At 40.9% G+C, this 24,295-nt stretch overlaps 1 protein-coding gene across 3 annotated transcripts in view; it reads right to left on the bottom strand.

Annotated features, from left to right (window-relative positions):
• Positions 1–4,126: 4,126 nt before the first annotated feature.
• The window catches only part of LPGAT1 (lysophosphatidylglycerol acyltransferase 1), a 60,456-nt gene continuing 40,287 nt past the window's right edge, over positions 4,127–24,295 (bottom strand). For all 3 annotated transcript variants that reach the window (XM_079761356.1, XM_079761354.1, XM_079761355.1), the window contains 2 exons: positions 11,398–11,504; positions 4,127–9,064 (listed from right to left, as the gene is read on the bottom strand). In XM_079761356.1, coding sequence (XP_079617482.1) covers positions 8,913–9,064; positions 11,398–11,504 — 259 coding nt within the window. In that variant the 3' untranslated portion in view covers positions 4,127–8,912. The remainder of the gene's footprint in view (positions 9,065–11,397; positions 11,505–24,295) is intronic.

Here is a 24,295-nt window from a genome sequence, read left to right as displayed (position 1 = left end):
CGACAGAGGGGCGCTGGGAAGTAGATGCAGTTGCGGCCCTGAATTTATTACCTGCTGCCAGTTTCCATCTGGAATTCAAAAACGAAAGGAACTAACCTGAGGTTGAACTACCCCTTTCGGTCTGAAACGAAGGCATACTCGTTCTCTTCTCTACAGGGCAAAAATAAAAACAAAATACATTTCACTTTCACGTCCAAAAAGATAAAAAACATGGGTTTCAGACAATTTTAGTAGCTAATTGTATCTCTGAAACAGCTGAGGGGAACCCATTTGGGAACTATTATGTTTACTTTAAAATCAAGAAAAAGGAAGTGATGGAAGCTCTTGGATTCATTACCCCTTTAATAAGTGTATTTAACCCTCTAGCTTTAATTCTTCTTTACTAAAAACAGAAACCCCAACAGAAGCAATCTGCTGTTTTGGGGAAAACATCGGAGTGGAAGTCAAGAGCCTCGGTTCTAGTCTCCGCCCTTCTATTAAGGAGCCATTTCGTACGACCAGCCACGGGCCAAAATTGCACCAGAATTAAATCCACCATCTCAAAGCAAGGTGATTTCTAAAGTTCCTACTGACTCTAAAATTCTAAGGGCCTAGGCATCAATCAGTGACAAAAGTAATATAAAGATTACACCCAAACAAAACTTCTGTTCTTTCAGATGTATTCCTTTGATTAATGGGATTTATATGAATGATTGATGGATCTACATATCTAATCCTCTTACAGGTATCTGGACAACAATGTGGTGATTGGAGGGGGGGGGGTGGAAGAGGGTACTGGGAGGATAAATGGTGATGGGAAAAAAATAGTATTAGAAAGCTCAAAAAATTTCCAACTGAAATTATGGGCAAACCTGTCAAATGCAAGAACCCCTTTAGACCCCTCTAGTGCTCTTTAACAGCTGAGGAATTTTTTTTTTACGGTGATAGCTGGTCTTCACAGACGGCTGGCTCTCAATGAGCCCTGCCCCCCAGTATTCACACCCTTTCAGAGACCCTCCCACATTGAACCTGGCCTGGCCCCGTCACTCACTTTAACCAGTGACACTGTCAGTCCTGGGTGTAAGCCAAAAGGAGTCTTGGTTGCTTCTGTTACCGTTAGCGGCCCTCAGTCTGAGCACAGGACTGGCTGGCTGGCTGGCCACCCCTTTTGCACCAGCACCTGTCTGATGAGTTTGGCTTTCGATGTGCAAGGCAGCCGATGGTGCATTTTCGGACACACTTCGATTTTTGTGCGCTTGGGGAGCCTTGGGCTGCCATTGGTCTCAATGTCCCACACGGAATAGACCAGCGTTCAAGCCAATGCCGGCCCAGATGCCTCGTTTCCAATGCCATCCTGGGTCCTTACTGAAATGTGTGCATGTCAGAGAAGGATAAAAAGCCCTATTGTGGCCCTGGCCAGTGTTCTCAGTGGTTAGAGCACCGGCCCAGGCACCAAAGAGTTGCGGGTTCGATTCCCTGTGGAAGGCACATACTAGTAGCTGGATTGCAGGCCCAGTCCCCGTTGGGGCATGTTCAGGAGGCAACCAATTGATGTGTCTCTATCACATCAATGTTTCTCTCTCCCTCTTTCTTCACTCCCTTCCTCTCTCTAAAAATCAATGGGAAAACTATCTTTGGGTTAGGATTAACAACAAAAAAGCCCTATTGTGGGCTCTAGATGCCTTAAGAGGCTCCTTATCACCAATATTTTGAATTGTTCCTTTGCTTGGTATCCTGGAGATGCCCAATGGCTGAGAGTCATGCTCTTCTTCTGCCGAGAGGGTAGGGCACCAGAAACGGCAGGTGGAAGCCTCTACAGGGGAGCCCTCAGGGACGGCAGTCTAAGGACAGTTCCCATGGAAGTTGGTTTCCTTAAGACTTCCATGTCTGAACACTTCCCGGGTCCTCCTGGTCAGGGTGTGTGTGCCTGTCTGTACACAGCAGCCATCCGCATTCCCTTGGCCTTCCAACGCTCCTGGGTTCCTCCTCCTCGTACGCCAAGCTCCTCTGATTTCTCCACTTCTAGGTACTTCTTCTTTCCCCTCAACTGTCCATCAGCTGATCCTGATACAGTGTTGGTTGACTGGTAAAAAACTAAAGACAAGACCCTTTTCAGGGAGTTTTTGCATCAAAAATGAAACAAAAGAATGAAGATGCAGGAATTAATCTTTGAGGGGAAGTATCCCAGCCCGGCCACTTCTCAGCAACGCGGAGACAGCGGCTGTGATCACAAGGATGGCCATGCTCTCTCTTGCCTGAGGCAAGTCACGAGAACGCCGTCTCTAGCGTCATCCACCTAAAAGGCAGACAGTGTTCCAAGAAGAGGCAACAGAAACTCTCCGGGGGAGAACTCGGGAATGGGCTCTGTGATATGCTCATGCTTTCTAGCAAAAATCATCATTCCAGTTTCTTCCAGAAAACAAGGAACACCATTCCAATTGCTTCCTTTGTAAAATGGGTTTAACCCTAGCTCCGTGGTCGGCAAACTGCGGCTCGCGAGCCACATGCGGCTCTTTGGCACCTTGAGTGTGGCTCTTCCACAAAATACCACGGCCTGGGCGAGTCTATTTTGAAGAAGTGGCGTTAGAAGTTTGAGTTTAAAAAATTTGGCTCTCAAAAGAAATTTCAATCGTTGTACTGTTGATATTTGGCTCTGTTGACTAATGAGTTTGCCGACCACTGCCCTAGCTCATTCGGTGTTTTCTGGTTATGAAAGAAGCCTGTCTCATTGCCAGTGGTTAGCCAGCCCTCCTCCCAAGTTCAACTTGTTATCTGGATTATGGATACTTATGTTTCTCAAGCCTCTAAGAGTTAAGAACAAGGTTGTCCAAGTCCTGAGAGGTAAAAATTTATTGATGTATATCATATCAGCATGTTATGATATGGTCACACCTGCTCATACAGCTGGCTTTTTCTTATAGCCAAAAGAGGAATTTTTTTTTTCCTTTTAAAAATACATTTTTTTTTCCCAGCAGGAAGAAACATTTTTAAAACAAACATTTTCATATTAAGTGGAAATTAAAGACAATGGCTTTTTGTTTTGTTTTCCCCCAACTCATGAGGAATAGGGCTGGTCAGCAATAGATCTCCGAGTGCTTCAAATTGGTTTTCAGGCCTCTGCCCCATTTATTCTTCCTCTTCCACAGAACCCACATTTGGGGGGGGGGGGGGAGCGGGGAGTTACAGCCTCACCAAATCAGCAGCCGAAACCCAGACAGGAAACAGAAGAGGTAGACTGAACTGTAACTATTTAACCTATTTTACAGATTATGTAAGGTATTTTAATACACTCAAAATGTTCCGTGGGCTCAAACATATTCTACAAATATCGAACCAAAAAAAAAATGTTTTAAATGCTTAAAACAAAATCTTAGAGATGTCTATCATCACAGTTTACTTTGAGAAATAAAAGCGTACAACTTAAGAAATATGCAAGCTTTCCATGCACTTCGGGAAAAGTTGGCTTTTGGCAAATTCTTCAAACATCCAAAGCCCGCCCTGTAGGACTGATGTTAATGCTTTCCTACCCTTAAAAGCCCCTGCCAGGGTCAGAGAGAGGAATTTCCTGAGAGCAGTGAGTAGATTAGATTAACTGTGAGACCTTCATTCAACACTAACAGTTTTTTGAACAAAAACACATAAACCAGAATGTTTTTTTGGGCAGTGGTGTGCTGGAGACACCTCCCACCTGCTCAAGAGAGCCAACTGTTTTAGAATTTTGCCAGTAGCTGTTAAATGACTGCTATTAAAATAAAATTATATAAGCTTCCCATTGGTGCTGAAGCAAAAAGTGGTTCACTTTAATGAGTATAGCTTGTACAAGGCTAAGAAATAGTCTAACAGATCACATATCAGATTGAATGACAAATTTGAGAATTAAATGGATTAGCATGTAATTCCATTTTTCAAATCATGGCTGGATCACAGTCCATAGGTTGGCCAAAGAGTTCAGGAAAAATCAATTAGAGCATCCTGGGAGAATCAATTGGCTATATGGAATTTACAGTAAAGTATATTTTATTATTATCTGTTAATCATGTTATAAAATCCTTGCTATCAGCAAAATTTATAACTTATGTAAACTTGTATACATTTTTTTTTCCAGGAGAGTGACTGCTAGCTAACCACTGGATGGGGAGAATCGGGAAGGGGAGAGGGACATAGTTTAAAACGAGAGGAGAACAGTGTTTTTCAGTTTGCCCTCAGCATCCAACTGCCGTGGTGTGTTCTAAGTACACGTCTATAGATGTTAATGCCAAAATAGCTCCAGGAAAACACAAATACCCCATGCCCCTGCTAAGAATTAAAAGCACTTCACTTGAAAAAAAATCAACTTTATTTTTTTCTAGGTTAAAAAAAATAGAACCAGCTATTAATTTTTGTTGAGAAAATGCTTCTTTTGGTGTTCACATCTCAATTTCTGAAAAGGTAATCTGGTTACTAAAGTAATCCCAATGCATTCATAAACCAGATCCACGTGTGACCAGCCCTTTACAAAAATTACAGTTGCCACAGCCTTTACATTCATTCTTATCATACATTACAACATGCAGATACACAAAGAAAGACAGGTCACCAAGCTGAAGTAAACATTATGGCATCAAGAAAATGAAAATCCATCTGTATAAAATAAATACAACTTTGTGATAACTGAAAGAAAATGAAAGCACTTAACACAACAATGGCAGTTCGATGTCTAACTGTTTCATTACCAATCATAAGTTACTGTAAAATGCATCTAGACTCCTTAGTGTAAAGAATTTGTGCACCACAGCCATGTGTTCAAGAGTTTTACACAACAAAAATAAAGCCATTCAAAACATGTGTGCATATTTTGCAACTAGAATACCCTATTTTTTTTGCTCTTTAAACTGTTTTAAAAAAATATTAAATGTAAAAACCCTCAAATGGAAATTTTGCAGAAAAACATGTATTTTATCTTCCATATGGCCACAGTCACCTGCCCCCAACAGCTCAGCGCTCTCAGCTCATTCCCAGGTCCAGCTCCTCCTTGTTGGGGATCAATGCAAAATGGTTGCAATAAAGCACCAACCAGAGAACACCCGGCCCCCTTGTGATCTAGAAATGTCCTATGTAGGTGGTTTTGGTCCCAATAGATTAGTCTCGACCCCTTCAGACAATGAACCCGTACACCCGCTGCCCAGGGCGGCTTTTGACTTTGCCTTTCATGTTACCAGAAGCAAGGCTCACAGCACTACCTGGCACAAAATAAGACCAACCATTTGTATCCATCCCCTGTGGACCAGCGCTGGCACGCTCGTCATGGTAACGCTGGAGTGAAGTTCTGTGTAGTGAAGAAAATAACTAACTCTTCCTATGCAGCAGTGCAAACACAATTTCCTTAAATACAAAAAGAATCCAGTCGGACTATCCATGATTAAAGACTACATCCTATGATTATAACCAGGTCCCACTAGGTCAGAAGAGTCTTCAGGGAAGTGATTGTCAAAAAACGTTACTAAGACAAATCCACACGAAGTGAGTAACATGAGCAGACTGAAGAGGCATTCTTAACATTGACCCAAACGGTATGAACACTAGAATGATGTTCTGAGGTTTACATTTGGCGATTTAACATTCCATTTTCATACAAACGCGTGAGAACAACGGCAATACCGCCGACTCTTGGTTATTAGGAACTCCTTTTCTAGACCATGGGTTATTCAGGCGTCTGTGCTTCCTCCTCCTGCGGCTGTCTTTCCAAATCTTCCCACGACTCACCAACACAGTCAAACATATAGGCCAGGGAAGCTAATACACAACTCACATCATTTTTTAAAATTAGCATCCAGGAAGGGAAAAAACGTTTTATGAGAATGAAAATTCAAACTCCTAAAGGCAATCAGACTTTTGGCTTCCCATGACTTATTACTGGAATAATTATGCATAATCTCCAGTTCCTTTACTATGGAAAATTCAGGACTGTGTGTAATATTAAAATATGATGGATAACACAGCTATTTTTTTTTTAAATCTACTATTTAGATTCTCAATTAACTTGTGTGACTACCCAAGACATCATTTCCATTCTGTAATTTTTCCTTACCTTCCACTGGCCTACAGGCTTCTCTACAATAACTGCGTATTTAAACACCAACAGTGGTTTCTGAAGTTAAGCGTGAGCTTCTGGGGTGGTCACTTCTGTGGTCGCTGCACCTCCCTGAGGCCAAGCGGGTGCTCCATCACTGTGACTCTGGGATCCAGCAGGGAGTGTGCAACCCCGTCTGCTGTGGGAATCCAGGCAGGTCAGCTGAGACCAAGCAGTGCTGCGATTCTGTGAGCTCCCGGTATAAAACGGGCACAGTGTTACTTCTTTTCCCTGGACAATGTGGATATTCGCTAAACCTCCTTTCACTCGCTTTACAAAGGAAGTACAGATTAGGGATTTTTACTCAGTTCTGTACAGTGGCATATTGCTGCTTCCCTGATTGCCATATAAGAACACTGATTCGCTCTTTACATTCCCCTGTGCAAACAAGAGAACCCCAGTTACTGATAAGGAAAGCACTAGCAATGCTCTCAAACAGCATATTTGCTAACAGAAGAGAGGGCATGTGTTGAGAAAGAAACAAGGGGGGATGGGGCAGATCAAACACACACCTATTTACAACTCACAGATCTATGTTCAAAATTAACCCACACATCTAGAGGCTGTTGAAATGACCGTGCTTGGAAAGCAAAGCATCTTAGAGAACAGTCTGTTTAATGTGTACAGTATATTAAACAATACCCTCCTCCTTTGGCGCTCAGTGATGGCAAAAGAAACCACATCTGTGTGCGCACGCATGCGTTTCTCTTCTTCCCTGACGGGAGACTGGCCACTCTGCCTGGGGCTTGCTTTAGCGACGAGGAAAAGGTCCAATAGCTAGGACTGTCTGCCATCCTTGACAATGAACAACTTGTCCCCCAGATGGCTGACCGACCTCTCGAATGAATGATTCCAATTCACCTTGTGATCTGATAGCATTGCTGGGCCTCAAACAGAAGTGTCCCTAAGCTTCCATTTGGCTTCCTATCTGTGTCTGTACCTCTAAATTGAGATTGGTTTCACCTACTCACTGTCACTGTAAAGCACATAATGAAATGCTAAAATTTTGAAAAAGTGGCACCTTATGACAACCATTCCCAAACTGCACACGGGAACCCTGTCTTCTGCGTCTCACCAGCAGTAGTATAATCAATGAGGTATTTCAGCTCAGGCATCATTCTCTTCACACATGCACGCATTAACCTAAAGATGAAGCCGCTGTGGGCTTGTATTTGGTGCTGCTTTACCTTTTCCACACAACTGGGAGAAAATTCTTATCTTCTCAGTGTTTTGGTTTTTGGGTTTTGTGTTTTTTTTTGGTTTATTTAAAAACAAAAAACATCAGCCTTTACTTTTACCTTCCGGCCTCTTTCTCAGAACTGTCAAATTGCATGATTAGCGACAACAGGGGAATCTACGATGTCATGTCACAGAAAACCACCGCTGACTCACCAGAATCTGTCTCACAACCCCAGACCAGAGGGCGTTGCCGCCTCGATGCTGGGGTGCAGGCGGTGACCACGGTGGCCGATGCAGGGCCAGCACTTTGTGAGAAGTTTGGTTTTACTGTGAGGTAAACTGCATGAACATAGTGACAAAAGAAAAAAAAGTCTTCTAGAAATAGACACGACTTTATCCTCTTCAAAAGCAGCGGGAAGAGCCTGGGAAGCCTCGTGTGCTGGTCTCTCCTGGTCACACCACCCTGACATGGCAGCTCCCTGATGAGACAGGTGATGGGGTGCCATGTGACAGCCTGTCACCATTTTAAGCCAGTGTCTGGCTCTAGCTTTTATTTTTCTAATAAATTAGCCTATTTTACCGTATACTGATTATTTAAGTGGTTTGCATTAATTTGTTTCAACCATCCCCAAATGCAGTTGGTGCCAATATACCAAAATGAAAACAAACAAACAAGAAAACGGCTGAAGCCCCCCCAGGTGTGGTGCCCAGCTCAGGGAGGCGCTGGAGAGCAAGAGCGCAGGTTAAAACACGCAGACAAGACAGCCACTCGAGTCCCACTCACTGATTATGTGTGGACTGGTTTCCAGGCTATACTACTAATCCTCTGCTACAGATGCAGCTGATGAAAGTGCATTTTGTAAAAGAAAATGATCAATCTACGATATGCCTTCTATTTAAAAGGAGAAATCAAGTGCCCTCCCCGCAACACACACACACACACACACACACACACACACGTACGTACACACACACAGAGACACACACACACACACACACACAGAGACACACACGGAAAGCACTAGCGCATGTAAACACGGTGTCGGGCCGAGCCTGCCTTTTGAAAGAGCCCATTCCAGGACTGGACGTGTCCCGTGGACGCTGCTCCCCGCCACAGCATGCCTGACTCCGGACCTCACTAAGCTGGTGAGGACTGGAGCGTCACTGCAAAGGACAGGGCGACAGTTCTTCAGAAGGTGCCAACCAGCCCCCCTGGAGGTTCCTAGTGACACAGCGGGAGTGGGCAGTGAGGGCGCTCACAGCACTGCCCTGAGGGAGACTACTAGCTAGGAGGGCGAGCTCAGCTCTCTGAGCTTGAACTAGGTGATCAAGTATCTGCTGGCAACAGAATTTCTCTGTCTTCTAGGATGATTTTATGATTTCCTCTTCTCCAAATGTGATGTTCATTTAAATGTGTGGCAGAGTGTATCTTTTTAAAACATGAAAAGTCCTTAAAACATATTAGCAGGTCATTAGATTACTGATCCTCATTTTAGCAGAGTTTTAAAATATCCCAAAGGGGATAAATATTAATCCATCCATGGAATTTCCTTTGCTTGTTTTATATTCTGATTTGCACATGTGAAATAATGCAGTCATGAAAGTTGGAATTCCTATGGTGACCTTGACAAGTCCAAGTCAGTTCCTAAAACAGGCAATGGTAAAAATACTGAAAGATGTTGTACCACATGTAGCCTGACAAAAATGCAAAAGACTGGATGAGGAAGATCCACATATTGCTGAGGGTCATCTCCCTGGAAACAGCTTCCCTGTGGCCTTGGGAAGGTGGGAAAGCCCCTGAAAAACAAGATGGAAACATTACTTTGTTTTACTGCAGCCGTAGGTCTCCTGGAGTAAAAGCTGAATACTGGTTTTAACTAGATTTTTTTTTAACGCGTCTTCTGTGACTTCCCATTGCTCTTGAAGAGAGATCTCATTTGAAATATAACTTTCAACCTGCCTGAGCCTCTGCCCCTATTCTCTCCGCCTGGGGTGCTCCTCCTCCATCGCAGTGAATGGCTGGGCATCTGCGTTCTTCCAGTATCAGAAAAAAATACCGCCTCTCCCTGTCCACCGCGCCTACCCCCCTCCCCTTCAGTCATTGTCACCTCCATGTTTATTCCCGTCTTGGCCCTTTCCACAATCTGTAATATCCCCACCTATATCTTCTTTTTCCTACAGACTGTCTCCTGTGGGAGTATCAGCTGCAAGAGAGCAGCACTCTGCGGCATTGTTTCCCACTGTGTCCCTAGAGATCTCCACAGTGGCCAGGACACAAGATGTGTGAAGTCGATATAGAATACTTTCCGAAATAGCATGAACTTACATTCGTTCTTCTATTTACAAGTTAAATGTCTATGCCACAAAAAAGTGGTTGTTCTTTCAAGTATCCAATAGAAAAAAAAACAAAAAAACGTGGTTGTAAATTACTGTTATTTTCAAAAGGCAATATGGTTTATGAAATATATCCTAATAATAAAAAGGATCATTTAAGTGTTTTGCATTAATTAATTCAATTATTAATTACTATATAATTAATACACAAAGTAAACAGATTTCTGGGAAGGAAAGCTAGACCATTTCAGGGCAATATTACCTAAGGTCATCTTGGTAACACTCTTCAGCATTTCAAATAGTCTTTGCCCTTGTGGATAATCCCCCAGCTAAGCTGATTCATGAGGGGATTTGCTTCTCACAAGCAATGTACAGAGAACACTTTCAAGTTTTAAGGTCTATTATGCAAATAGCTTTATTCAAAAGAGGCTTCCATTATTGTTGTACAATTTAGGGCAAATATCATAAAGCAAGAGATGGATTGAAAAAAAAGAGAGAGCTTATTAGCCTCTTAATTGCCTCATGCCTTCTTATACATCCAACCTGTCTTATCTTTAAGGAAAGTTTGAGACTGAGACCAAGGATTGCACACATGGAGAGGGGCATCCTATTAGGAATTCTAAAGACATACACAGTGCCCAACTCCTGTCACATTAATAGGCAACTACTCCACAGCCCCAGAATCAGAAAGTTAAGATCAGGAAGGAATCCTCTGGAGGGCAAAGTAAAACAGTCCTAAACCCCAAATCAAAAGTACTAAAGGTAATCACTGTATCAGCCTTTGCTCAACATCAGGCCTTGACAGTCTGATTCAGCATGAACTTTAATTCTGTACCAAAAAAATGTCTAAGTGGGGAAAAAATAGTGCCTTCTGTTCATCGAAAACCCCATGGCCATCCTCAAACCTGGAACAACTTTCACTTCACCTTTCCCCCGCTAGGTAGCCTCTAGAACAGAGGTGGGAACATCCGGCCTGTTCTAGAGGCTACCATATGGGAAATCATTTCGCCTGGCCCTGCCAAGGCATTAGGGGTGAGTTAATTAAATGTTTGACCAAATACAGCAGGCTAATTTTTAAGTTGATAATTTTGTTTGGGCTCTGAATGATGTTATAAATATCCAAATGGCCCTTGGCAGAAAAAAGGTTCTCTACCCCTGCTCTGAAAATAGGCCTACAAATAGCTATTTGTGAAAGCACTTCCGTAGTGCCTGGAGTTCTAACAACGTCAATTTCCTCCTTTCAAAACTTCCTTTCTTTCTTCCTCTCTCCTCCTCCCCTGTTATGTCTTTTTCACTGCACTGTAGGTCTCACAGAACATAAAAAATATTAAATATAGAAAAGAGACTTAGGGTAAATAGACTTTTTTCTCCCAAGGAGAAAAGTATAAGGTTGTATCCATGAAAACTAAATAGTGAACTTTATCCCTATATGTTAAAAAAAAATAAAGCATATTAAAAAGTGTTTACAAATGATGATGTTATTATTTAAACAATCAAATTACAATGCCAAAAATGAAGGTCATTTGCTATTTTATAAAACAGTCCATATAGCTGCATATGTATGATCACAAGTCTTCTACAGACTGTGTCCTCTCTTGAACTAGATCCATTTGTACATGGCTAATGAACAAGTGCCTGAATAGATTTAATGTAAGTTTGTCTTTATGAAAATTCTAAGATGAAATTCTTAAGTATAGAATACTCTGATTCCTTTAGAATATCTGAAGAATTTTTTAAAAAAATGCTTATCTTGAACTACCAGTAACTTCAGGAAGGTATGTATTAGGTATGTGTACCTGTTTCATAAAAATGTGTTAAGAGGTCTTCTTTTTCAATAAAACGCTGATAGAGCCAATCAGAAAGTTCATCAGTCTCCAGGGGTACATCCTTAATTGGAAAGATCCTGGTTAAGAAAAAAAAGAGCAAAAACTACTTTAATTTAGAAGTCAAAATCATTCAGAACTGCAATTTAGCTTTGGTGATTGAAAAGCTGAAGAAAGGTATGGAATCCTCTTTTGCAAGGGTCAGTTTCTTTAGCTTCTCAAGTTATCTTGACTTTTTAAAAAAATGTTGATTATATAACCAAGTTCATTTATTCATTCATTCAAACATTCACTAGCCTATTAGATGTTAGGCCTAGTGCTCGATGGTGGAAACATATTATTAGATTATCCTATATCTACAAATAATTACTGAGAAATAACCGTCCTCCCATGCTTGTGTGTTAAGTGGGAATGGTGTTTAGAAAAGATGAAATTTTAAAAGGCAACTCCTTTCGGACACTAGAGTAGTCGAATGCTAGGCCAAATAATGCAGCTTTGCCACATTCTTTTACTGGGAATGTCTGAACTAGATAGATTACCCCTAAATTGGTGCCATTTTGCTAATTATATCAGAGATAGTGGTTTCATGAGCAAAGCCCACTCTTGGCTAGAGCATGATTCTGGAGATGCTGCAACCCTGTCCTGACTCCACAGCGAGGAGACTGGGATGATTTCTGATAAATGTCCCCTGGAGGTGAGGACAGAGAGCCACAGCACGAGGAAGTGCTATGTATCTGCTGACCTTGGGAAAGCGTTTTTCTTCGTTGTTTTCCAAATTTGGGGGGAGGGGAGGTTTAATTTTTTTTCCTTTATCAAAGCTATTAAGATACACAGTTAAAAAGTCTACAAAATGAATGTTTGTATGAAAAAACAATAGACCATGTCCCTCTGCCCTTAGTTTCTCCCTTCCGAGAAGAATCAAATTTTACTTCTTTTACTAGTAGTCAATTATCTTAGTATGTATCACCACAGTTCTTTAGTTTTGAGGCTTTTCTACTGACTCACTATGGAAAGTGAGGATTAAGCTCCTTCTTCCTACTCCCATTACACATGCACATCCTTCTCATCTTCCTAATGCAGTTAGTATGGTAATTTTAATTAGCACAATATTAGACATTGGCATTTTTATCATCATGTAAGTATACACAAAGGTAAGCCATGTAGTAAATCATGGCTATTTTTTCTTTCCTGATCAATTTTTGTTCTCCCTGAGTTGAGCAGTTACAGTTTTGTATGTACACCTAACTGATTCAGCCACAAGCTCTTGGCCCACCGTCTAGAATCAATTCCCTAGATCAAGTCTGCAAACTTTTTCTTAAAGGGTCAGATAAAAAACACGGGGTGTCCCCCAAAAAATGTACTCACACTTTAACAGCTGATAGCTCAATTTTGAAAATGAAATGTATTTTAATAAATACTGCCTTTATAATTACTCAAAATGTGTGCATACATTTTGGGGGGGGGGGGACACCCTATATTTACACTCAACTCTGCTTGCAGTGCGAAAGCAGCCTTAGACAATGTGTAAATAAAAGGGTGCAGTTGTGTTCAAATAAAATTTTATTTAAAAAACAGGCAGAGCCAGATTGGCCTGCGGTCTAGAGGTTCTCCCGAGGCATACACGGGCATCAGGCACCCTCTCAATGCCACCTCCTGAGGGTTGTGCCCACGTTCTGGACCGGCTGCCTGTAGTTTTCTTCTTGCCAAGGCCCTTCACTATCGTTCTGTGGGTGTGGTGGTCCTCTGCACTCCGAAAATGGAGTGAACCTTTCTGACACCCATGTCTTCCTCTCTCCGTACTTCCTTCCCATTTTTAGGGGGCACCTTCTCCAGCAGTTTCTTGACAAAGGGTTCTTAAAACCTTGCATTTCTGCCAATGTCTTCTTTCTGTCCACACACCTTGTTGATAATTGAACTAGATATAGGATTCAAGGTTGGAATTCATTTTCTTCCATCTCTGTCTTTTGTCCTCTTGGGAGATTTCTTATTTAATGTCTAAACTTTTTATTGAGTTTTTACTCATTTTATCATATTTTTAATTTCTAAGAGTTCTCTGAGTGTTCCTCTTTATAGTATACTATTATTGTTGCAATATCATATCTTTATGAGAATCTTAACTCTATGAGAATTACTATGGTAACTTGTACTATGGTATAACATGTGCAAAAGTAGAGAAAAGGGTTAATGAACTCTCGTGTACTATTAGGATTTTTGGAAGCTGCTCTTTCCCTGTGTCTAAACCCCACCCAAATCTCTGGATGACCCCTGAAATATGTACATGTGAGGTCAAGTCCAAGCAGAATAAAATCTCATAAATTTTAGTTCCAGCACAGGGGAGGTGCCCAGAGTTACACAAAAAATTTAACTACTCAGAAAATTTAGTCATTTGTTTTGTTTTATTTTCTCCAGACTAAATGTCCTTAAATATTTAGATTTTTAGAAAAATCTGAGAAATGTTTTAAAATAAAAAATAAAAAATCAGATTTATTTTTTAAGTAAATGGAATTACAAATTACTTTTTACTTTTAAGTTTTGCAATATAAGTAGCACTTTTTAAACTACTCACATCTACCACACTGAATACCAGCATTTGGAGAATTATTTGCATTAATTTTTTGACCTATAAAATATATTCTATTTCTGTAAATATAAAATCAGGCCTTATCAACCTAAGGATAATTTACAAAGAGCCACAGGGCTAAAGAATATCTTGAAACAGTATTTAAAACATCTTTGTAAGTAGAAAAATGACATGAAAAGTAAGGCTAAATTAAACAGAGGAAGTCTGGGTTTACCAAGTGAACTCTCTTAAAAGAACACAGTGAGGTTGGTGAAGTATCTATCGCTTTAAATGGGGGAGAGTGTGGGAGTAGGGTTATGTTTTAAAAGAAATCCTACCCTACCCTCTGCCTAGAATAGCTTGGACATTCTCTTACCTTAGGAAATAGCCAGGAGGGCAGACCAAATGCTCCCTCCAAAGCAATCTACTGATTGTTTGGGCACCATGGGATTAAAATGTTAAAACGATTAATCATCCCCTAATATGACAAAGTATCAAATGCACTGAATACCAGTCCTCTTAGAATTAAATAAAAGGAGTTCTTCGGGGATATAAACAAACAAATAAGTAAAAACAGAAATAAATCTTTACAGTAGCTATCCAAATGAGAAACTAGCTCCTAAATTTCAAGAAATAAAAATTCTCATTATCTGTAATCCAGAATGAACTCTTAAATACACAGTATTCTACCAATATCCATAGAATCAGATTTCAGAACACTAGGTAAATTACACTTGCACAAAAAGATAGGAAATAATGCTTAGCAGCTGGCACCTCTATAAATTTGAGTAAGAATATTTCATGCCACAAGGCTCCAAAATGTGAGTTAACAAACAACATGGCTTAAACCCCTCAATTCAATTCTACCAACTGCATGTAAGGAGCTAAAAAGCACTGAAGGTTTTAAGGTAAAGTGTTCCTACTTTCAAAAACATAATAATCTAGCAGCAGGATATGAAAAGTAAACAAATAATATACAACCGGAATATGGTAAGTGTACTATAAGAAGTTGGAAGAATTTCTGTGTAAGTTCAAATGAAGGGTGTGTGTGTGTGTGTGTGTGTGTGTGTGTGTGTGTGTCTGTTTCTTCTATCAGGCTCTGCTGTACTCATCTTTGCACACCCGATATGTAATTGGGACACGTGAAAATCACTTGAATTGGCCTAAGAGTTAATAGAATTTAACACTAAAAAAAAATTGTTTTTAACCCAGTAACAATATGCATGTAGTTTTCAAAAGCCATAGTACCACAAGGTTCATAATGAAAAACAGTAGCCCTATGTTTTCCCTCCTCAGATACCTGTTTCCCAGAAAACTTTTTTGTTGCTATCACCTCCATATTGCTTACACATAAACATGCTAATTCCACTATTCTGGATCATCCCATCTTGTGCCGCGCCAGCATGGCCAAGGGTGACCCTGAGTGGGGCGGCTGAAAAGCTTAGAAAAGACGGACAAGAGAATGAAAGCTGGGTCTGGGTGGGACGCTGCCTATCGGATGGAGAGACAGCGACAGCGCCCACTAGCCGTGTCTTTATTTTATAGCCAGATTTCCACGAGGCAAATATGTTTACAGCATTCTCATGGGTTTCGATCCCACTCAATTACATGCACCTGATCAAGCTTTGTTTACTTGCAGCCTATATCACTCAGGCACGTGGGGCCACGTGTTCAGACCATACGTTCAAGCTTACAACTACAGCTGTTGGCTATCATTGTGCTGGGAGGGCTCTGCCCTCCAAGCTGGGACTTGCACGTGGCCATGAGAGGACTGTGCCCTCTCATTAGTCCAGGCTTGAACCTGTCCAAACACTCTAGCCGCTCTCCACACCATTTAAAATGTACTCGTTGACTTCTTCCTGAGGAAGACAGGGATGAGGCTGTTTTACTCCTTTGTCCTCTTCTCCTCGGCCCCCCTCCTCCTCTTCTTTCGTACACAGTTAATAATTCCTTCTCAGTGCCACTCTGTCCTTTGCAATTATGCTTACTCGTGTGTATTCTATTTCTTTTCTTATGTGTCTTCTATCGGGCCCTGCTATACTCATCTTTGCAAACCCAATGTGTAAGTCAGTGTCTGTTCCTTCGTGGGAACTCGAGTTTGATGAACCGAATTGAATTGAAAGTAATCTGCCAGCGTAAACCTTTATGAGATTCCATCTGTACACAGACATCAAAACCATGGGCATTGTTAACTGACACCACCAGGGTTAGTGTGACAAGAATAACTCAGAAACACAGAAACTACTTGCCACCAAATAGATTTCAAGAACAGATACTGTCCAATTTAACATGTGAGAATTTCTCCCAGCATTCAATTCCCAGAAATTTTGCTTTGAGCCATTGTCCTGAAATAATCTGTTCAGGTATCTTCCTCAACATACTAACATATAATATTTATAGCTACACCCTGCATTCACTAGAAAGGTTTTAAAAAATCTTCACTCATCCCAGCCGGTTTGGCTCAGTGGATAGAGCATCAGCCTGCGGACAGACCACATGGTAGGACACAAAACAACTGGAACATTTTCTAGGATAGACCCATGGTCGGCAAACTGCGGCTCGCGAGCCACATGTGGCTCTTTGGCCCCTTGAGTGTGGCTCTTCCACAAAATACCATGGCCTGGGCGAGTCTATTTCGAAGAAGTGGCGTTAGAAGAAGTTTAAGTTTAAAAAATTTGGCTCTCAAAAGACATTTTAATCGTTGTACTGTCGATATTTGGCTCTGTTGAATAATGAGTTTGCCAACCACTGGGATAGACCATCACATGGAAAAACTGGACTAGACCACTAACTTACACCATATACAAGAATAAACTCAAAATGGATAAAAGATTTAAATGTAAGTTAAAAAACAAACAAAAAAACACACAAAAATCCTAGAAGAAAACATAGGCAGTAAAATCTCAAACATCTCTCGGAGCAATATTTCTGCCAATATGTCTCCTAGGGTAAGGGAAAAAATAAACAAATGGGACTACATCAAATTAAAACACTTCTGCACAGCAAATGAAACCATCAACAAAATGAAAAGGGAACCCACTGTATGGGAGAACATATTCTCGCCAATGATACGTTTGATAAGAGGTTAATCTCCAAAATAAATAATTTACACAACTCAACACCAGGAAGACAAACAATCCAGTTAAAAAATGGGCAAAGAACCTGAATAGACACGTCTCCAAAGAGGACATACAGATGGCCAATAGACATATGAAAAAATGTTTAATGTCACTAATCATCAAAGAGATGCAAATTAAAATCATAATGAGATACTACCTCATACCTGCCAGAATGGCTACCACCGATGAAAGAATGTGAACAGATTAGCAAAAGAACATATATGCACAACCCTGGACCCAGTCTACAGTGTGGTGATAGCCAGAGGGAAGGGGGAGTGGGGCTGTGTGGAGTAGGCAAAGAAGAAAAATCGGGGACATCTGTAATAGTGTCAACAATAAAAATAAATAAATAAAACATATGAAAAAAGTTTTATTTTCTTAAAGGAAAGTGATAAAAAGAACCTACTGGTGCGGAAAAGCAAAAAGAACTTGTGGGTGCTGAACATTAAAAACAGCCAAGCAGAACTAAAAATTTGATGATTACATTTAATGTGTAACTACATTTTCCAAATGGAAGGTCTAAACAGTGACAAATGACTAAAATGTCCAGCCTTTTCCAGAAAAAAAAACACACACACACAAAAAAACTAGAACACAGAGGCAAAGAAATAGAAAACAAAAGATGTTAAGAAAAGCAGACAGGTCCAACCAGAGTGGTTCAGTTTGTTGAGGGTTGCCCCATGAACTGAAAGTTCACCAATTCCATCATTACCAGTCAGGGCATATGACCTGGTTGCAGGCTCAATCCCCAGCAGGGGGCATACAGGAGGCAGCCGATAGATGTTTCTCTCTCATATCGGTGTTTCTTTCCCTCTCCCTTTCTTTCTCTATAAAATCAATAAAAACATTAAAAAAGAAAAGAAAAGAAAAGACAGGAAAAAGCACATTTTAAACAGCAGGAGTAGGGGTGAAATGAGCAATAATTATAAGCACTGACAGAAAAAGCCCCAGCATAAAGAAAACTAGAGATACAAATAAACAAAACAAAACAGAAACAGACTCATTGATATAGAGAACAAATTTATCTTTCCCAGAGAGGAAGAGGGTCGGGGGATGAATGAAAGAGATAAAGGGGAATAAGAGGTATAACTTCCAGTTACAAAATAAATAAGTCAAGGGGATATAAATGCAGCATAGGAAAAATAGTCAATAATATTATAATAACTTTGTATGGTGATAAGGGGTTACTAGACTTACTGTGGTGATCACATTGTAAGGTATATAAATGTCAAATCACTATGTTGTATACCTGAAACTAATATAATATTGTATGTATACTTTAATAAAAATAAATGTAAAAATAAATTATGGATAAAACACTAGCATATGAACATCTCTTAGACTATATCATTTGAGTATTTCAATGTCCTTGATTTAAAGGGATAAGGTCTATTTAGTGTCTATTAAGGGATATGCATTTTAAATGTGAACCTATTAAATTCTTATATTTGATGAAAATGCTTTTGTTGTAATGATTCAAATGATTATTTAAGCAAAATTCTAAATCCTGTGGGCAATTTCTTTTTTCAGTTAATTTTTAAAACTGAAGAAGACATTTATATCATTAAAAATCTAAATAATACAATGAAAAATAAGATCCCTTCCCCAGAGGCATTCACAGTCAACAACTGAATACCAACTATATGGCAGTCACTGTTTGGCCTTTTGGAAGAGGGCAGGAGAGAAGGAGCAATTACTTTTTGGACTTTGGTTTGTTTGGAGTGCTACATGCCAAATATCCAATTAAATGATAACTAATGTATTATACTGATTTTAAGATCCCTCCTTATTTCTAAGGTGTTCATATGTAAAAAATATGTATCTTAATACGATCTCTCATTTACTGTGTTTTTCAGAACTTAATTCTGGTATCTAAGAAATGACACTACCTCTATGGGATATACTTTGAATATCACCATTATAACTACCAACTATCTCTATATATCTATATATATAAAAGCCTAAGCAACTGTTAAGACCGAACAACCTGAACAACTGGTCGACCAGTCACTATGACACACACTGACCACCAGGGGCAGACACTCAATGCAGGAGCTGCCCCCTGGTGGTCAGTGTGCTCCCACAGCCAACCTCCTGTGGCCTCCCTCCCCCCCGCCGGCCGGCCCCCCAAATAGGCTTCAATGGCTGGCCAGGCTGAGGGACCCCACCCATGCACGAATTCATGCACTGGGCCTCTAATAAGAAATATAATTAGGAAATCATCCTGAATTCACTGTCATGCATTGCAGTTTTCTAAGAGAAGAATCTCTGAGGAGGAGGAAAAGCTCGCACAAAGACCCTGAGGCAAGAACAAAATTGCATGTTCAAGGACAGCAAGAAGGCCAGAATAGCCAAAGGGGAGTGACTAAGAAGTAGTCAGAGATGAGGTCAGAGGGAAGGAGCAGGTTAAGCAGGGCCTTAGACACCATTTTAAGGCTCCTGGCTTTTTAGATGGGTCAAGACATATGGAATTCTAAACCTGAGGCTGACATCTTAGGTTTTCAAAAGACCACTCTGGAAATAGACACTAAGAGGGCCCAGGGTAAAATCAGGGTGACCAATTAGGAAGTTATATAGTGATCTAAGAGCTGGGTAGAGGGGATGGTGACCAGGACCAAGGTGTAAAGAAAGTAGTCAGATCCTATTTGCATATAGGACCAAAAAGACTTCCCGACTGAGTGAGATGTAAGAGAAAGAGAGGAGCCAAGTATAACGCCAAGGTTTTTTACCTGAGTAACTGGAAGGATGGAAGTTGCTATCAATAATTAGACTGGGAAAGCAATGTGGAGTATATATTTTTAGGATAGTTTCACTTGAGAGATGATTATAGACACCCCACTAAAGATGTCTAACAATCCTATCTAATAATAGGCAAATATGCAAATTGACATACCTTCGACACACCCACAAGCCACGCCCACCATCCAATCAGAGCGAGTATGCAAATTAACCCAAACCAAGATGGCTACAGCCACAGAGAGCAAGGTTTCCTAGGTAACAGAGGAAGCCAAGCTTTCCACCTGCCCTTGCCAGGCCTAAGCCTCCACTCAAGCTACAAAGTTTCAATTATAGAAGGTAAACAAATTCAAACAAATGGCAGCAGAATGGAGCTTGAAAGAGCAGGCCAGGGTTGCCGCCGGCAACAGGGGAAGCAAAGCTTTTCGCACACCCTGGAGGGGTCCACCTGCTTAAGGCAACAAAGTTTCAATTATAACCCCAACAGAAATGGCTGCCAGCCTCAGAGGGAGCCCCAGGCTTGGCTCCGCTCCAGGATACAAAGTTTCAATTGTAGAAGGAAAATAAATTCCAGATACCAGGGCCTCCCCTAGGGTTGCCAGGGGGCGTGGCCGGCCTGCAAACCACCACAGGCCCCTCGCTCAGGCCGCCCCACACCCCAAGGGAACCCCCACCTGATCCAGGATGCCCTTCAGGGCAAACCAGCTGGCCCCCACCCCTGTACCAGGCCTCTATCCTATCTAATAAAAGAGTAATATGCAGATTGATCATCACTGCAACACACAATATAGCTGCCCCCATGTGGTCAAAGATCCTGCCCCCATGTGGACACAAGATGGCCACCACAAGATGGCCAGCAGGAGAGGGCAGTTGGGAGGCACCAGGCCTGCAAGGGAGGGCAGTTGAGAGGGATCAAGCCTGCAAGGGAGGGCAGTTGAGAGGGATCAAGCCTGCAAGGGAGGGCAGTTGAGAGGGACCAGGCCTGCAAGGGAGGGCAGCTGAGAAGGACCAGGCCTGCAAGGGAGGGCAGTTGGAGATGATCAACCCTGCAGGAGAGGGCAGTTAGGGGTGACCAGGCCGGCAGAGGAGGGAAGTTGGGGGCAAACAGGCTGGCAGCAGAGTGGTTAGGGGGTGATCAGGCCGGCATGCAGAAGCGGTTAGGGGCAATCAGGAAGGGAGGCAGGCAAGCAGTTGGGAGCCAGCAGTCCTGGATTGTGAGAGGGATGTCCCGGTGGGATCGGGCCTAAACGGGCAGTCGGACATCCCTCAAGAGGTCCCATATTGGAGAGGGTACAGGCTGGGCTGAGGGACAACCCCCCTCCGTGCACGAATTTCATGCACCGGGCCTCTAGTCAGATATAAAATTCTGTTTAGTATATTCCTTTGAAGAATGTACATTTTATTTAGCCATTCCTCTACTGGTGGATATTCAAGTTGTTTCCAATTTTTTACTCTTACGAAAAATGATGTTCTAATATCCTTGTCTTTCTCTAGAATATGTATATAGTCCCAAGTAGAACTGTTATGTCATAGAGTTAGAACTTATAATACTGCCAAATTGTTCTTCAAATTGGCTGCACCAAATTGTCTCTACTGCACCAAAACTTAATAATTATTGATCTATACTCTTTACATGTATACTCAATGTGAATCCCTGCTGTGTGCATTTCAAACACCTTAAATTTGTTTGTGCTGTCTTTTGATTTTGATGCAGTCAAATTTGTATTTTTCCTTCATGATTTATTAGGTCTTTTGTGTCTTAGAAGGTATACCCTACTGTGAGAACACTAAGAGCTTCCTATATTTTCTTTCAATACTTTAGAGTCTCATCGTTGATGTTGAGGTAAAAATCTATCTGGAATTTACCTTGGGATATAGTAAAGGGTGAAATTTCCATTTTATGCTCCCTCATATGTAGAATCAATGGTCCCAAACCATTTCATTTATTGACTACTTCATTCTTTCTCCACTGATAGGTGATGCCTACTCAATCATACACAAGCTCCCAAATAAATCTTGATTTCCTAATATTTCTATTGATCTGGTCCTGCCCTCATACTACACTGTTCTAATTACATTAAGTCTTGATATCTGGTAGGAAGAATGCCTCTGTTTCATTCATCTTCAAAACTATTTTAGCTATTCATTTATCATTACTCCCTCAAATAAATTTTAAAACCATTTTGTCAAGTTTCCAGAAAAATCCTCCTGGACTCTGAGTCTACATCCTCTTGGGTATAACGTAATTGGAATTATGTTAAATTTATAGGTTAATTTTGGATAATTGGCATCTTTATAATTTTGAGTCTTCCTCTCTATGAACAAACACAGTATCTCTTCCCACTTATATTCAATAAGTGCTGTGTTCCTGGTTCTTGGCCTTTTATATTCTTCAATAATTTTTTTTATTTTTGTTCACAAAAGTCTTAGACATTTCTTATTACACTAGAGGACCAGCACATGAAATTCGTGCGCAAGTACGGTCCCTAGGCCTGGCCTGCGATCAGGGCCATCTTCTCCAGCTGCCCACAGCCGGCCCCGCCCCCACCATGAGTCACCCTTTGTGTGTGGGGCGACCGGTGGGGCAGGGCCTTTGGCCTGGCGCTGCCCGCATCCTCGGCTACCCACCCCCGGTTCCCCTTTCGCCATAAGGCGATCGGAGCCTGCTGGCTGGGGAAAGGGACCAAGAGGTGGTCAGTGTGCCTCATAGTGACTGGTCCAGTGGTCGTTCTGGTAGTTCCGCCTTTAGGGTCAATTTGCATATTACCCTTTTATTATATAGGATTTTATTGGTAGGTACTTTATAGTCTTCTTGTTTCTGAGAGTGGTATTTTTTTAACTTACATTTTCTATTTATTGTCAGGACAAAGGGATACCATTGATTGTTTTGTAATGGTTTTATGTCAAGACTGCTGAACTAGATAAATAGATGTTGAACTCAGTTTCTTGAGGTTTTTATGTAGCTTACTGTGGTGGTTAACTTTATGTGTCAACTTGACTAGGCTAAGGGATGCCCAAATAGCTGGTAAAACATTATTTCTGGGTGTGTCTGTGAGGGGGTATCTGGAAGATAAGCATTTGAACTACTAGACTGAGTAAAATTGATTGCTCTCATCATCCCATCTTTTGAGGGCCTGAATAGAACAAAAAGGTGGAAGAAGGGTGAGCCCACTCTCTCTTTTTAAGCTACAACATCCACCTTATGCCCCAAGGACATTGGTGTTCCTGGTTCTTGGGCTTTTAGACTCAGACAGACTTATACAATCACCTCTTCTCCCCACACCCTTTCTCAGACCTTGGAACTCAGACTAAATTATACCACTGGCTCTCCTGGTTGTCCAGCTTGCAGGCAGCAGATCATGGGATTTCGCAGCCTCCTGTTATTTCTCTAGTAACATTTTAAAAATTTAATCCTTCAATCACTTTCCCAAATCTAAAATATCATTTCAACATGTCATCAACAAAAATTATTAATGAAATATTTTGCATTCCTATTTCTTACTAGTTTCTGAAATCCAATGTGTATTTTATACTTACAGGACATCATGTCAGACTAGCCACATTTTAAGTGCTCAATAGTGGATAGTGGCTGTTGCCACTGCACAGTGCATGTCTACACAGCATGAACTTTAGCATTCATATATTCAATAAGTGCTGTGCTTGTATTATATCCCAGCATTAGTCTAATATATAATTGCTAGCAAGACAGGCAAAGTATCTGCTCTCATGGAGGTTACATTCTAAACAGGGAAGACAGACATCAATCAGTAAACCATTTAGATTCCCAATAGTGATTAATTGAACTTTTCAAAGAAGACGGTACCTTAACCCTATTCTTATATTTCATAACAGTGCTTTTTTTTTTTAAAGAGAAATAGGAAGGGAGAGGGATAAGAGAGATAGAACATTGATGTCAGAGAAATACTGATCAGCTGCCTCCTGCACACCCCCTACTGGGGATTGAGCCTGCAACCTAGCCATGTAGCCTGACAGGTAATTGAACTGGTGACCTCTTGGTGCATGGGTCAACGCTCAACCACTGAACCACACCAGCCATAAGAATGTTCTTTGCAATATTACTTATTATAATAGCAAAAAGACTGAGAAAATATGTATCCAACAATAACAGAATGAATAGGTAAGGTTTGACAATCAGATAATGGGAATAGAATAGTTAAATAGTGTTTATAGATCAAATGAATGAAAGGGAGCCACAAACGTAAAAATAAAAACACATAGTAAACAATAGAGTGGAAAAATACATGTTGTAAGATGACATACCCATGTATGGTTATATACATTTTTAAAAACATACAAAACAATATTATATATTATAAACATATCTGTATAATAAAAGTATAGGAAGAGAAAGAATACCCACCAAATTTATGATGGTAGTGGCTTCAAGGGTAGGAGGGAAGGGGTATGGAACTGAGAAGGGAAACAATGGGAACTT

This window comes from Cnephaeus nilssonii (assembly GCF_951640355.1).
Source record: "Cnephaeus nilssonii genome assembly, chromosome: 21".
In the NCBI taxonomy this organism is placed as follows: Eukaryota; Metazoa; Chordata; class Mammalia; order Chiroptera; family Vespertilionidae; genus Cnephaeus; species Cnephaeus nilssonii.
The sequence above is the reverse complement of the archived record's forward strand: the minus strand, read 5'-3'. Positions and strand labels throughout refer to the sequence as shown.